Raw genomic sequence first — 12,986 nt, 5'->3', positions numbered from 1 at the left:
TTCCTTCAAAGGCATGTCCTGGCTCTTTACTATGAGAGTAAGTATGACAAATTACTAGCAAAAGATACAGTTGAAGAGCTTGACAGACAAGGGTCTTTCAATCTGTTTAAAGGTTCTTCTTACTGTAGAAGCAGGCTTTAGACTTGGTATTATTGTCTGTGACAGGTTATTTGAAGATAGTGAGACTGCCATTTGCCTTGTCTGTTAGAATGATATGTGGACTGTTAACTGAAAATATTTTAGTTACTGTCACACGAGGCAAAATCAAATTTTGGAAGTATTCAGAATTTTAATCAGAACGTGAGAAAGCTGCTCTGATTGGCTGCTTTTACATTCTGACTAAAATTCTGGTCAATACATAATGTGAATTTGCCTCGTGTGTGTTGGAAGCCTTGTACAGGGCATCACCTTTTGTTGGGTGAGTAGAGATCTTCCAAACACACTGGTCATCATCTCTTGGTAAGAGATTTCTTTGAATACTTCAGCTTGGACTCACCGGGATAGGACTACCCCTCTGATATATGGAACAATCTTGCTATGTTTGGCTCTCTACAAGTGTTCAGGGTACTGGAGAATGTCATCCGGATTCAGGGGATTCTATCTTGTTAATGTTATCGTCACTGACCAAGCCTTATCCTACTGTCTGCTAGTAGAATTTTGCATACTCGAGATTCTATGCTGACAAATATATATAGCGAAATATTCTGTTGCGTACTAAAAATAGTCCAAAATCAGGTTTTTGTGAGCAATCCATCCGTTTCGACACTTCTGAATGCTGCTGGAAGTCCAACGCTTCTCTGCATCTTCGGAAGTTACATGCTGGTCAACCTGAAGGAGGCGTGCGAGGTGGCGTTTCCTGAACGAACGAATTACAGATCAAGCACTGATGGTACTAGTGAAATTGAATACGCAATCAGTAGATTCAGTACGCATATAGTCTTTGTTGTCTCTTTTCAACGCAGCTGATACATTGTAAATACTTCATTAGCATCCTCGTATGAGGAAGGCACACCAAGCGTTTGGAGCTGCGATTTCGCCGTTCGATCCTAATGAATGCCGGGAACCCTATTTACCTGGGATATTTTAGGCGCATGATATCGCGCCCAGACACATTTGTGTTTTCCCATTGGCTTCTTATTTTTGTCACGTATTTGATATTTATTCCAGGTGCAAGTCAAGCGACCGGCATCTGGACGAAGTATTGTACACGCGGAGCGGAACGAGTATTCTATGAAAATCGTAATATATAAAAGCGTTCAAGTTAGGTATAAGTCAAAGCAAAGGCAATCTGCATCGGACAGTTGCAGAATGCATACACAGAAACACTATTATCTATATCCATATGATATTAATTCGAATCTAAACTTCCTCACCAAGACGCCACTCAAGCAAATCAGCATACTCGTTTATCCCTTTCACAAGTGCCTTAACGTGTGTACGAGTTGGAGTTCCAAGCTCGGGACTCGTCACTGAGCTATTTGAACTGGTAATAACCTTCTTCAAGTCTTCTATCCCCTTCACAGTTGAGCCTCCAGGGCCTTCAACGAAAGTGTCCTTCCCATCGACGCCCTCTGCAGCACCAAGCCACTTCGCAAGTTGTCGAATCTCCTTAGGGTCTGCGAAGCCCCACCAACGTTCCTCCTTCTCATGTTTAGCAGGCCCTATTATTCCACCCGGACCCCAGACCGCGAGGAACCAGCCCCACTTGCGGAGTCCTGTTCGGTCCTCTTCATCCGGTATCTTTGGCTTCCTGCGTTTGTCCTTGTCCTGGCGCATAGAAGAAGCATAGTACACACGCCCAGATGAATCCCTGCCTAATGAACCAAAACGTGGTGCATAAGTTTGTAGTTCGAGCATACGCGCATTCTCGAGTGTCGCGAGTTTCCGTTTATGGGCTGCGTAAGCAGTGCGATATGCCTTGTCCTTCTCCGGATCTTTCTCTCTAGCCTTTCCTTTATCCGAAGTACCTTCAGCGCTCTGATCGTTCACTGGCTCTTTATCATCCTTCCTTTCGCCCCATCCAAGAGAAACACGCTCTTCAGCCCAGCGTTCGTTCTCCTTGCGTATCTCCGAGAAATACGACCGATTCTTTTCCCGTGCGTCATTCGCTTGTTTTTCAATGTCAGCGCGAATAGAGGGTCCTTGCATGGCACATTCGCAAAGTGCGATGATGCAGGGTATAAGCTGCAGAGGGTGTGTCACGCTATTATCCAGGATAAGGACTTCTTCATCTCCAGGCGTATTTCTTGTGTTTGTGCGTGACTTAATGCGGGAGCTTGTGCGATTTGTGTATGAGTCGGCCTCGTCTTCGGCATCATCTTCTGCGAACGAAGGTCGGGATGCGGGGTCCGGAATTGGAACGACGAAGAAATCGTTCGGCAAGGCCTTTCGAAGAATCTTGAGACGAGCCCAGAGCACTGCGGGATCTGAGCCTGAGCTGCTGATTTTCTTCAGTGTCTCGCGAATGATTTTCTGTTCATCCGGCTCTGCATCCGCCACAATTAAATCAAGTAACCCGTATATAAGCGCCTTCGCGCACGGTCGGCTGAGCACGTCAAAGAGGTCCAGATCTTCTAAATGGGTAACGCCGACTCTCGTTATTAATGGAGAAAATCGTAGCATGAATTCTCGTATCTGCAGCGGTGGACAATTGTGAGAAGCCTGAATTTTTTGGCATGATACACCTTGATACTTACATAAAACCTATCTTCGGCTTGCGAAAGGTCCAGCTCCGTCGGCACCGCGGTCCATTTCGGCTCTCGGATCGGCTTCTTGACTCGTGGAGCTCGTGTTTTTGGTTGCTCCGGTTGAAGGCTCTTCGCGTCGCTACTTTGAATATTCGAATTGAGCCTGAATACGTTCGCCATAGCTGTATGCAGCGGAACATTCGGCATCATGGGTTGTAACTGCACCGGTATTCTTCTATAGTAGCGGGTCAAAACAGCATCAGACAATATATAGTTGGTAGCCTTACCCAGTAGGAGGAAGTCCTTTCGACTTTCGACACCGAATACAATTGCAGGTATCCTCACATTTAGGGCAACTATATGGGTTCTCTTTGTTTGAACACACATTGTTTGAAGAAACAACGAAATCTGACTTACGCCCATTGATAGCCCGCTTCAGATACATGTCTTCCATTTTGAGCGGCTGTACAATGCTTTATCGCTTCAATATCTTGACCATATCTATTTCTCAGGCAAGGCTTGCAATATTTGGATTTGCAGCGTTTCTTGGAAAGAATTGTACAATGAAGGCCCACTAGATAGAACAAGGGTTCAGCAGGGTATCTTGACATGCATTTCGCGACGTAGGAACCACGGGAACGGAAGGAGCAGAGTCCGCCTCGACGGGCACATGCTTACATATTGTTTCCGTCCATACTATGTTATAATTGTTGATGGATAGGCATACTCACATGAGTTATCAAATTTCCGTCGGCATTGATGACAGCGAAAGTAGCCATTGGGATAACCTTCCGGCTCCTTGTCTCTTTGTTTCGCTGTCATGGATAACTTGGGTTTCTTATTTGGAGATTCTGTAGATGCATTGACGTTGAAAGCCCTCTTCGAAAGTGGGCTTGGCCTTATGCCATTATTGAGCGTACCCTTCATGAATGATTTAGACAATGGCGGGGGCGGAATATCGACAAAGGCTTGACTACGTCGCCCTTGTAGTGGTGTTCCGCTGAAAGGCCTAGATGAATTACCAGGAGTTGAGCGATGGAATGGTGACGGGGGGATCTCGACGAAGACATCTAGCTTCCGTTTCTTTGAGATAGAGTTGGGTTGAGATCCAGACATATTCTGTGTCAGCAAGGTTGACTTCGCTGTGGCGTTCGGAGTATTCCTCGTGGTTAAATGCACAGTTTGTGCAGGAGATGGCGGAATATCTAAGAATACCTCGATGCGGTGGTTGCGGAAGTCGGAAAGGCGGGATAGTGGAATGGAAGAGGAGGAGGCGGCTAGAGTACTCATCAGAGGATGCAGTCGCAAGCCTCGGTTGTTCGGAGGTGGTGGTTAGAGGACAGGATGTTGGTTTGTGGACGCGAGATGGATTGAACAGAACATATGATGACATAATTCCGCGCGTGACCGTGTCAATTACCTCATCCCAAAAATTCGTCACGGCCATCGGCCCCGCTGAGCTGGACACCTCGTCTTCACCGACTCCCCTCCTTTCCGTCAGACAAAGCTCTGAAAATCAAAAATGGCGCACGCCGACCACACTCGCGATCCTTGGTGCGTATGTTTTGCATTTTTGAGTTTACTAGCTGCTAAGTTTCTCTGTTCGAATAGTCCCTGGGTCGTCCTCAACGACTTCGGCGGTGCATTCGCTATGGGTGCCATTGGTGGAGGTATCTGGCATGGTGTCAAAGGGGCACGGAACTCGCCAAGGGTATGTCCGAGTGTTCTTCTCATAATACATTTTATTTATCGTAATACTTCAGGGCGAACGCCTCGTCGGTGCAGTTTCCGTCATTAAGGCTCGTGCGCCTGTAACTGGAGGCAATTTCGGTGTTTGGGGAGGCATGTTCTCGACATTTGATTGTGCGGTAAAGGGGTACCGACAAAAAGAGGATGCATGGAATGCTATCATCTCCGGATTCTTGACTGGCGGGTGTCTCGCAGCACGAAGTACGTCTATTACACCCAGCTCCTACTTTCCTTGCCTGACAAGCTTGTTCACTGCGCAGGTGGGCCACGATCTGCACTTGGTTCTGCCATTGCATGTAGTATACTTCTAGGCGTCTTCGAGGGTGTCGGTGTCCTGCTGAACAGAGTTTTCAGCGAAGGCAACCGACAGCAACTTCCACCTTGTACGTTTACCGTTCGTTATCTCCGCGCGGTCATGACCTCATTTTTCATTGGTTCCAGTACCCGAAAGCATGTCACCAGCCACAGCTCCTGCATAGTCCTTTGCACACTGCACTTCGTCTCGTTCACATTAGATCTCTTATGTATTGTCACATCTGCACTTCCTTACCTTTTATCCCTACTCAGCTGTCGATGCATAATACACCTACTGCACCAGGACTTTGGTATTATCACCACGAGAAATGCGAGTTTGTATGCGACTATTGGTTGGCCGTACAGCGACTGACCCGAGGTTGCTGAAAAGTCTGGCGGACCTCCGATACACGGAATGACATGCGACCTGATTCGCTGACCGACGATACTAATTGGCACAGAGTCTCATTCGCCTTTTGCATATCTTTATTGTCACTATTGGCGCTTCTCGCCGGTTATGTTCACTCAGCTTTTCAATAAGCACAATAAAATATGCTGCGTAAGAATTAGTAAAATTATCGAACAAACCGTGCTGTCGAAAAAAGGAAGAAATTTAAGGGACAATTGACAACTGGTCACGTGAGCAACGTCAAAGCTTTGAGCACTAACACTCGAGCACTGTCTGCATGCCTTCTTATGCACTTTTGGCTCAGAGTGCACGTCCAGCGTCTTTCATACGGCATGGGTTCAAAGTTGTAAGACCTCGATGCGTACGACATTGTCAAGTCGTTTACCGCACAGCTTCAACTTCTGCCGCTTTAGCAAAGGAGGAGCTCAAAGATGCCACGCAAACTCTGAACGAACGGCAAGACGAAACGCGATATTCTCTACAAAATGTGCGATCAGTCTTAGCATCATCATTACGTCTCAGAGGCAAAGCAAGTGCTAGACCCGATTCAATACTTGAACCTCTCGTCTCAGCGTGCGACTCTCTTCTCGCTTGTGAACTCGGTAGAGATGTCCGAATCGCTGGTACGTCAATGCTTTAATGCCCACGTTTATTTTGGTGCTGATGATTGAGGTGAAGTGTATAGCGAGGAAGATACCCCGGCTCGTGATCTCGTCACCGTTTTGCTAGACGATCCATTATCTTCGGATGCGACTTTACGCTCTGCTATTCAAACACGCTGGACAACACGGGAAGGATCACGGAGACGTGCTCTTCTGTTTCGGTACGCGCTAAGCACTGCAGGTTATGATGAGCGTAACGTATCCTTAACCCATTTTTTATTAGAGCGGCTGCGGTAGATTCCGACGTTGTTGACGAGAACGCAATATCCGTTGCATCACCGTTTTTCACTCGGTTCTCACATCCTGTTTCGCTGCATGGGCTCAGCCACTCGACTCCCATAAATGAAACTGTCGCGCATCTTTTAGAAGCCGATGTTCTGATCATTGTCGTTTCCCCGTTTCAATCACCTTCCTTCCCCGTCCTTTTCACGCTCTTACGGAACACACATGCTCTACTAGTTGTGGATAGTGCTCTAAATCCTGCATCTCCATCAGCAAAACGCCTTCGTTCTCAAGTTGCGGACAAATATGGATGTGATGCAAGTAGGGTTCTTTTAGTTGACACCTCCCGTGCACGCCGTGGAGCGACAACATTGTCGAAAGATCCATCATCTGCTACTACAGTCCGTAGTTTTCAGGAAGACGTATTGGCTTCCGGAATTCCGGCACTGCTCAAGACTCTAACCGATGTGGTTTCTCTCGGGACAGCTCGATTGCGTGCAGATGCAGAACTAACAATGACGAAATACGCTGTATCAGCATCAAAGCAGGTCTTACAGACGGCAAAGGAAGAAGTGCGTTATGTACGCAGTCGCGTCAGTGCGTTGCAGGAACACGCACTGGAAGAACGTGAATGCGCTGAAGCGGAAATCTTGGGTGGCGATGCTGATTTAGCGACTCCAGACGAACAAGGGAGAATAGCCAAAGGAGTTGAGAGGGCAGCTGTAGATATCAGACCTGTTTTAAATGGATTGACATGGTATCGGCTGCCGTTTGTCGTAGATGACGTGAGCGTCCGAGTTGATAACGCAGTTGAGCGTGCGTTTTCAAGGGAGTTTGAGCAGGAGGTACGATTGATTTCATATCAATGTTCAAACTTGGGCTGACTCTATGAGTAGTTGATGTTCCATACTGGTCGTCTTTCTGCGCGTCAAGTGCATTTGGTTTCACGGACAATGACTCTTCTTGCTTCTCTTCCTCCAACTTTCCAATCATCTCTTCTACAAAATGCTGTTGCGCAACTCACATCAGCACCGTCGTTCCCAATCACTTCATCTGCACCTTCTCCAACTTATTCACCCTTATCAAATAACTCGACACCAATCCCAGCTCTACTCACTCCTGTCCGCTCACGTACCGCCCAACTAGCGCACGCAACACGCTCATTACACCTCTCAGCTCAACGTCTCCTCTTACTCACTTTTTCGACAACCACGTTGTCCACCGTCTCGTCTGCTCTTCTCTATGTCAACACCACAGCCGATGCAGCCAGTTCCATCGGAGCCGGACTACTCGGAACGCTCCTTGGTCTGCGCTGGGCAGTGGGACGTTGGGCGCATGCACGAGAAAAGTGGTGGGGTTCCTTTAGCCGTGTGGGTGACGGGTTAGCAAGGGATATGAGCAGCACTTTGAGAGGTGTGTTGGATAGGCAAATATGTGTTGTGCCCAATGAGGCATGCAAAGGATTGCAGAGACTTGTAGAGAGGCGGGAAAAGGAGATCGGGGAAGTTGAGGATGAAGTGGAAAAACTTGCGTCTGTGCTTGAAGGACCGAAGGAGAACACGGCGCGGGACAAGATTGACGAGGATAATGTAATGTAACCTCGCACGTTTGATGGTAGATTGGATTTCTTTCCCTTGGGCCTTCAGAGCTTGCGCGCCACGAAACAAGTAAGGATAACAGATAGATAGCATTCAGACAGCTTAGCGTCTCATCTTACAAACATTTACACCCTATTCAAAATTTACCACTAGAAGCGTACAAAACATCCATCCGTAAGGCTCAAGAGCTCGTGACGATGATTTTTGGACCCGCAGTCTGTTGGGGTGTTGAAGCTCCTGATGAACGTGCAGGAGGTGGCCGTGAAGCAGCAGCGCCACGATGATTTTCGTCCTCGCTATCGCTGTCACCAATACCAAAGAGCTCTTCTCGCTCGTCCCATACGTCGCCAATACGAATGCGATCGCCTTTTGCGGGAGTACTGGGGAGACTTGTCCCTCTACGGTCGTGATGCGTGGGAAGGAGCATTGTTCCTAGTGTGTTGTCTTCGTCTTCTGATTCGGTGAGACTGGCGTCGTCTGCGTCGAGGGCGACTGGACGGTATAAGCGTGCGATCTGGCCATTTCAAGTTAGATTGGGACGTGATACGCGAGCTAGGAGAGGAAGACGTACTTCTCTCCGATGTCTATAGTATTTCTCTAGATAATACGCTGTCCAGAGGCCGATTGCGGAACCTAGGAGGTTTGCCTGTGCATCGTAATATAGCATTACTGTAAGCTGTGCAATTCTTGATTGCAGCCGTGGTTGGTTACTCACCGCGATGTCACCCATGTCGAATTCCTGATACTGTGGATACTTGCCTGAGACTATGAACACGTTTGATGGATGATAAACGCTCAACTGGAAGAAGTGATTGGATGATCTCGCTGACGATCCCTCCGAAGAAGAAGCATATAACGGCGGTCAGGATTAACGGCGCGTGTCGCCATATCCATATTCGCCGTGCATCTCTATCTCAGAACTCCATTAGCCAAGCAAGGAATAACGTAACAATGAATTATAGGAGCAACGCACTCTTCTACGTCAAAGATGAAATAGAACACCGTCGTGGCCAGACAAAGACACACGAGATGAAGGATCTTGTTGTTAAGTGGTAACGACTGTGCGAAATTCGTGAAACTTAAGAATGCCAGCATGAACATCACGATTGCAGTGAATATTATAAACCACTATATAGTTTCATCGTCGTATAAGTCACAAACTTGAACGAAATTGTGTCGAAGACTTGACTTACTGGTCGAAGCCGCAACGGCAGGTCATAATTCGGAAGCTTGAACTTGTAGGAGCGCATCACAGCCTTGAATGCGCGCCTCCAAGTCTTTCGTGAACTCTTTCCAGCTCCATTATTCCGTCTGTTTGTAGACGACGAGGATAAACCAAGCATCGTACTGATGGATGCGGTGAGGGTCGCAGACTGGTGAAGCGAAGCCCGCCTCAGAGTGTGCCGATGTCTGCGCTGTCCGGCTATCCAAATGAGGAAAGGGTAGATCGACGCTGGTAACTGACACACGTGCTTGATTGTTTCCTAGTTTGGAACTTATTCTCTCACTCGATTACAGACAGCTCAAACTCCTTGAGTCATGTTTGTCACATGTGGACAACTTGGAGGACGTTCTATCGTTCCTCGACGAGAACATTGAGAATGTCTTTTGTCGCTACTCCATCCAGGCATCTTTACACCCATCCTAAGAGCTTGAAGTTTAGCTCGGAAAATCTGGAAACGTATGTCCTAAAAGGTACGGCTCAATTCTCTTCGTATTGGAGTGTTACGTTCGATAACAGTTTAATTTTAACCGATTAAAGATGGTATCAAAGTCGTAGAGAGATCCTTCTCTGTTCCACTGGATTACTCAAATCCAGATGGAGAGAAGATCCGCGTCCATGCAAGGAATATGGTTCCACTGAAGAAGGCAGATACACCAAAGAAGGAAGCTGAACTGCCTTTTAGTAATTATTTAGTGATCGTGGACACAGATATTATGCTTATATTGACATTTAATTCATAGTGGTGTACTTACAAGGCAAGAATTCCATGCACTAGATGCTTATATCGAGTTGACATCCCACGTAGGTGGTCCGGGATTCGAAGTAACCACGAGTTTTGCTCGTCATCTTGCGGAAGAGGTGAGTTTATCCGCTTAAGCTGGCTTATACGTGTCGAGTAAGAACATTCTGACTGGATCGCAAGATACATGAAAGAGGTTATCAGGTACATCGTTTACTTGTCTGTATTCTTTGTGTCATATATCCCATGATTTAGACTCTGTGGCTCGATCAACGGGGTACGGGTTTAAGCACGCCTATCTCCGCAGAGCTTTTAGAACACAAGTCGGATGAAGAGAAGGCGGACTATCTGAAGCATTTCCGTGCAGACAACATCGGTAAAGCCTCTAACGTCATCTTCTAACAAGAGTGATTTGTTCTTTTACTAACCTGCAGCCTAAGTTCGGGATTGCGAATTCATTCGTGGTGCTCTCCTCTCCCACAAGAAAAACGAGGCGGAAAAAAAGTGGACACTGCTTGGACAAAGCTATGGCGGATTCATTGCTCTCAATTACTTATCATTCTTTCCCGACGGGTTGAAGGAGGTGTTCCTTACTGGTGGGCTCGCACCGATTGTGGACCATCCTGACCCGGTGTATGAAAAGACAATCTGTGAGCCTCACCCCGACATTCTTCGTACAAATAAGTACCGACTTATAGGATAATGAAATAGCTAGAGTAGCTCAGCGAAACAAAATCTATTACGAGAAATATCCTCAGGACATCATGCGAGTTCGGAATATTCTGAGCTATTTGGAATCGAATGAAGTAACCCTCCCGAATGGTGGACGACTTTCCGTCAATCGTTGGTTGCAACTTGGCATTAAATTCGGAATGGAAAGTGAGTATTTGATTATTTAGTAGCGAGGCACCTTTTGTAAGGCTCTCTTGATTGTCTAATATAGATGGGATTGACGAAGTGCATGGTATGTTCATTCAAGATTTTTGTTTCAAACCCTTTTATTCTTATTTTCTCCTTGACAGAACTCGTCCTTCGCGCAACGAATGATCTTGAACTCTTTGGCAAGTTATCGTATAAGCTATTACAATCTGTGCAGAACGAGTCTGCATATGATGGAAACCCAATATATGCCATTATTCACGAGGCATGTTACTGTCAAGGGTTCGTTGTCTTTTCATTTGTCATAATCGCTTTGCCATAATATGGATTCGTCCATGTAAAATTTTCTTAATACATCTAGCCGTGCCTCGAAGTGGAGTGCGAATTGGATTATCGAGAGCGATCGCAGATTCTCATGGCATCATGTCAAAACACAGGCGGAGACTGTACCAGTATACTATTTCGGAGAGATGGTAAGTTCGTTCCACTATGTCGGTACATTACTTGATATTTAGAAAATTCGATACAGATATTCCCAGACATGTTTGATGACTACGCAGCACTCAAACCTCTTAAGAACGCCGCCAACATTCTCGCCAGTTATGAAGACTGGGGACGTCTTTACGATGAGGAACAACTGGCAAAGAATGAAGTTAAAGTCACTGCTGCTTCGTACATCCGTTCGCTACCCTTATTTGGATTAAACTCAGAGGAATGTTTTTATAGGTACTTTGATGATATGTATGTCGACTTCGATCTTGCTCAGGAAACGGTCGCGAAGGTCCGTGGGGCTGAGCAGTTCATCACGAACCAAATGTTCCATGACGGGCTCCGGAAGCATACGAAAGAAGTCCTGGGGAAGTTATTTGAGATCTCGCGAAGGGAGTTCAATTAAAGTAGCTCCCAGTCTCGAGTCAATATGTACTTCTTAAATCAATCAAGTTCTCCACGTGATCTTATGAATGCGTCGATTACGACATGAGGAACCGAGGATCGACAGTTACATCGTGGAACTGTGGCGGAATGACGTCGCCAATGCTCTCATCGTACACTTATAAACTGAGCAGAATGAATTGGCATGTCTCCCACTCGACTCAGACATTCCACCGTTCCACTCTCACTGATTAACAATATTCAACAATGGTCAACCCAACACTCGACCCGTACACCGCGAACGCCGTGAACGACGACGTCACTCCGCAGAAGAAAATTGAGGATTTGAAATCTATCCTGAAAGTCGTCAAGACTGGCATGCTAACCACCCGTGACAAGGATGGCATGTTGCACTCCCGCGCAATGACCCCTGCAGGACGTGAGCATTATAGTCGTTGAACCTTTATTTTGCGATACTTAAAGAACAAGACAGCGTATTCCGATACTCAACTTACGTTGACGTTCCTTGCGAACAACGTCTCTCACAAGTTCGAGGAGCTGCAGCAGGACTCGCATGTCAACATTTCGTTCTTTGATGAGAAGACCACGAATTGGGCGTCCTTCGCTGGCACTGCCACTGTTAGCCAGGACCGTGAACTCATCAAAAAGCTCTGGAGTCCCATGTAAGTATACAATTCCTTGGGATGAGGTAATACTGAAGCAAGCTATTGTTTAATAGTACTGCAGCGTACTTTGGCGACCTGAAGGATGGTGTGCATAAGGGCGACGAAAACGACCCTCGCATTTCCGTCATCGAAGTCATCCCGGAGGAGATCCAATATTGGATTGCCACGCGTGGTGCGCTTGGGCGCACAGTCGAAAATGCATTTGACGCGGTCACTGGAAAGACAAGCGCTCCAGGCGAAATAAGGAAACTCTCAAGCTCTGAGGTGAGACAAGACCCGTATAATATGCAATATTAGATCACTCACTGATTTCTCGTCCAGATCCAACTGACTCAGGGATTGCACACGAAGCAAACATAACGCGTAACTTGTAGGACAATGTAACTTTAGTACTTTTTATCCATTTGTACGCATAGTGTTTCAAGTATGGCAGATGTGAATTTTCCAGTGAGCTTTTTGCGAACCGTATTTAACGAGGCCTGCCAATGTAGCAAGCTTCTAACAAGTACTAGTAGCAAATAAGGATCTAGCAAAGGTGATTGATGACTTGACCTGTCATTCGTACTTCGGAGAAGAAATTAGTGTCCTTTGCGCAAATTACAATCTGTCGACTCATTCAATTTGTTACTTGGCGCAGAGTTGACCGCATGGGGAACCATCTAGTAGTGCTCCGCACCGTAGCGTAATTTACGGATACGCCTGCAGCGTATACGCTTACGCACCGTATCGTAAGAGAAAATTTTAGCTGAAAATACGGGCGTATATTTACGCGCGTATGCGTATACCATAAGTAAAAAATTTCCGTATACGCCGTATACGAGTATACGGTATTACTAAGCATATTCTCTAATTAAATACTAAGTTTGAGTTTCTAAACCTCATTTACTTTACTTATTTATATACCAAATCATTTTAATACTATATAACAACCTTGTTTAACTTAAAAAGTACTAGTATGAGTAC

General features: G+C 46.3%; 6 protein-coding genes across 6 annotated transcripts; 4 read left to right on the top strand and 2 right to left on the bottom strand.

Moving 5' to 3' along the window:
- Positions 1–1,359: 1,359 nt before the first annotated feature.
- On the bottom strand, positions 1,360–4,134 carry FOMMEDRAFT_168333 (uncharacterized protein; the record flags this gene model as incomplete). The annotated part of the gene is made up of 6 exons (XM_007266998.1): positions 1,360–2,634; positions 2,697–2,922; positions 2,975–3,043; positions 3,105–3,261; positions 3,419–3,829; positions 3,903–4,134. 6 exons carry the CDS (start codon positions 4,132–4,134, stop codon positions 1,360–1,362), a joined length of 2,370 nt encoding a protein of 789 aa, XP_007267060.1.
- A 13-nt stretch (positions 4,135–4,147) lies between these two features.
- FOMMEDRAFT_20462 (mitochondrial import inner membrane translocase subunit) lies at positions 4,148–5,047 on the top strand. The gene is made up of 5 exons (XM_007266997.1): positions 4,148–4,241; positions 4,299–4,398; positions 4,451–4,637; positions 4,697–4,819; positions 4,878–5,047. The coding sequence occupies exons 1-5, from the start codon at positions 4,210–4,212 to the stop codon at positions 4,913–4,915; spliced, it is 480 nt and encodes a 159-aa protein (XP_007267059.1). The 5' UTR covers positions 4,148–4,209; the 3' UTR covers positions 4,916–5,047.
- Positions 5,048–5,416: 369 nt separating this feature from the next.
- Positions 5,417–7,740, top strand: FOMMEDRAFT_168331 (uncharacterized protein; the record flags this gene model as incomplete). The annotated part of the gene is made up of 4 exons (XM_007266996.1): positions 5,417–5,762; positions 5,818–5,962; positions 6,025–6,868; positions 6,920–7,740. The coding sequence occupies 4 exons, from the start codon at positions 5,417–5,419 to the stop codon at positions 7,619–7,621; spliced, it is 2,037 nt and encodes a 678-aa protein (XP_007267058.1). The 3' UTR covers positions 7,622–7,740.
- Positions 7,720–8,982, bottom strand: FOMMEDRAFT_20460 (uncharacterized protein). Its single transcript, XM_007266995.1, has 6 exons — positions 8,815–8,982; positions 8,595–8,749; positions 8,422–8,530; positions 8,337–8,366; positions 8,193–8,267; positions 7,720–8,135 (listed from the first exon to the last, which is right to left on the bottom strand). The coding sequence occupies exons 1-6, from the start codon at positions 8,962–8,964 to the stop codon at positions 7,803–7,805; spliced, it is 852 nt and encodes a 283-aa protein (XP_007267057.1). The 5' UTR covers positions 8,965–8,982; the 3' UTR covers positions 7,720–7,802.
- A 240-nt stretch (positions 8,983–9,222) lies between these two features.
- On the top strand, positions 9,223–11,394 carry FOMMEDRAFT_168329 (alpha/beta-hydrolase; the record flags this gene model as incomplete). The annotated part of the gene is made up of 13 exons (XM_007266994.1): positions 9,223–9,316; positions 9,384–9,527; positions 9,587–9,601; positions 9,652–9,704; positions 9,769–9,789; positions 9,841–9,961; positions 10,026–10,235; positions 10,297–10,464; positions 10,529–10,549; positions 10,608–10,746; positions 10,826–10,937; positions 10,994–11,136; positions 11,191–11,394. 13 exons carry the CDS (start codon positions 9,223–9,225, stop codon positions 11,357–11,359), a joined length of 1,410 nt encoding a protein of 469 aa, XP_007267056.1. The 3' UTR covers positions 11,360–11,394.
- Positions 11,395–11,604: 210 nt separating this feature from the next.
- FOMMEDRAFT_168328 (uncharacterized protein) lies at positions 11,605–12,454 on the top strand (the record flags this gene model as incomplete). Its single annotated transcript, XM_007266993.1, has 4 exons — positions 11,605–11,776; positions 11,831–12,020; positions 12,077–12,287; positions 12,345–12,454. The coding sequence occupies 4 exons, from the start codon at positions 11,605–11,607 to the stop codon at positions 12,381–12,383; spliced, it is 612 nt and encodes a 203-aa protein (XP_007267055.1). The 3' UTR covers positions 12,384–12,454.
- Positions 12,455–12,986: the final 532 nt, after the last annotated feature.

Source organism: Fomitiporia mediterranea (assembly GCF_000271605.1).
Source record: "Fomitiporia mediterranea MF3/22 unplaced genomic scaffold FOMMEscaffold_6, whole genome shotgun sequence".
Classification (NCBI taxonomy): domain Eukaryota; kingdom Fungi; phylum Basidiomycota; class Agaricomycetes; order Hymenochaetales; family Hymenochaetaceae; genus Fomitiporia; species Fomitiporia mediterranea.
Note: the sequence above shows the minus strand (reverse complement) of the source record. Positions and strands in the feature narration are given on the sequence as shown.

Coding starts and splice junctions, on each gene's coding strand:
- FOMMEDRAFT_20462 (XM_007266997.1), top strand. CDS start 4,210: ATGGCGCACGCCGACCACACTCGCGATCCTTG. Junction 4,242..4,298: donor GACCACACTCGCGATCCTTG/GTGCGTATGTTT, acceptor CTGTTCGAATAG/TCCCTGGGTCGTCCTCAACG. Junction 4,638..4,696: donor CGGGTGTCTCGCAGCACGAA/GTACGTCTATTA, acceptor TTCACTGCGCAG/GTGGGCCACGATCTGCACTT.
- FOMMEDRAFT_20460 (XM_007266995.1), bottom strand. CDS start 8,964: ATGCTTGGTTTATCCTCGTCGTCTACAAACAGACGGAATAATGGAGCT. Junction 8,367..8,421: donor TCATCCAATCACTTCTTCCA/GTTGAGCGTTTA, acceptor AAGTATCCACAG/TATCAGGAATTCGACATGGG. Junction 8,268..8,336: donor TCGACATGGGTGACATCGCG/GTGAGTAACCAA, acceptor TACGATGCACAG/GCAAACCTCCTAGGTTCCGC.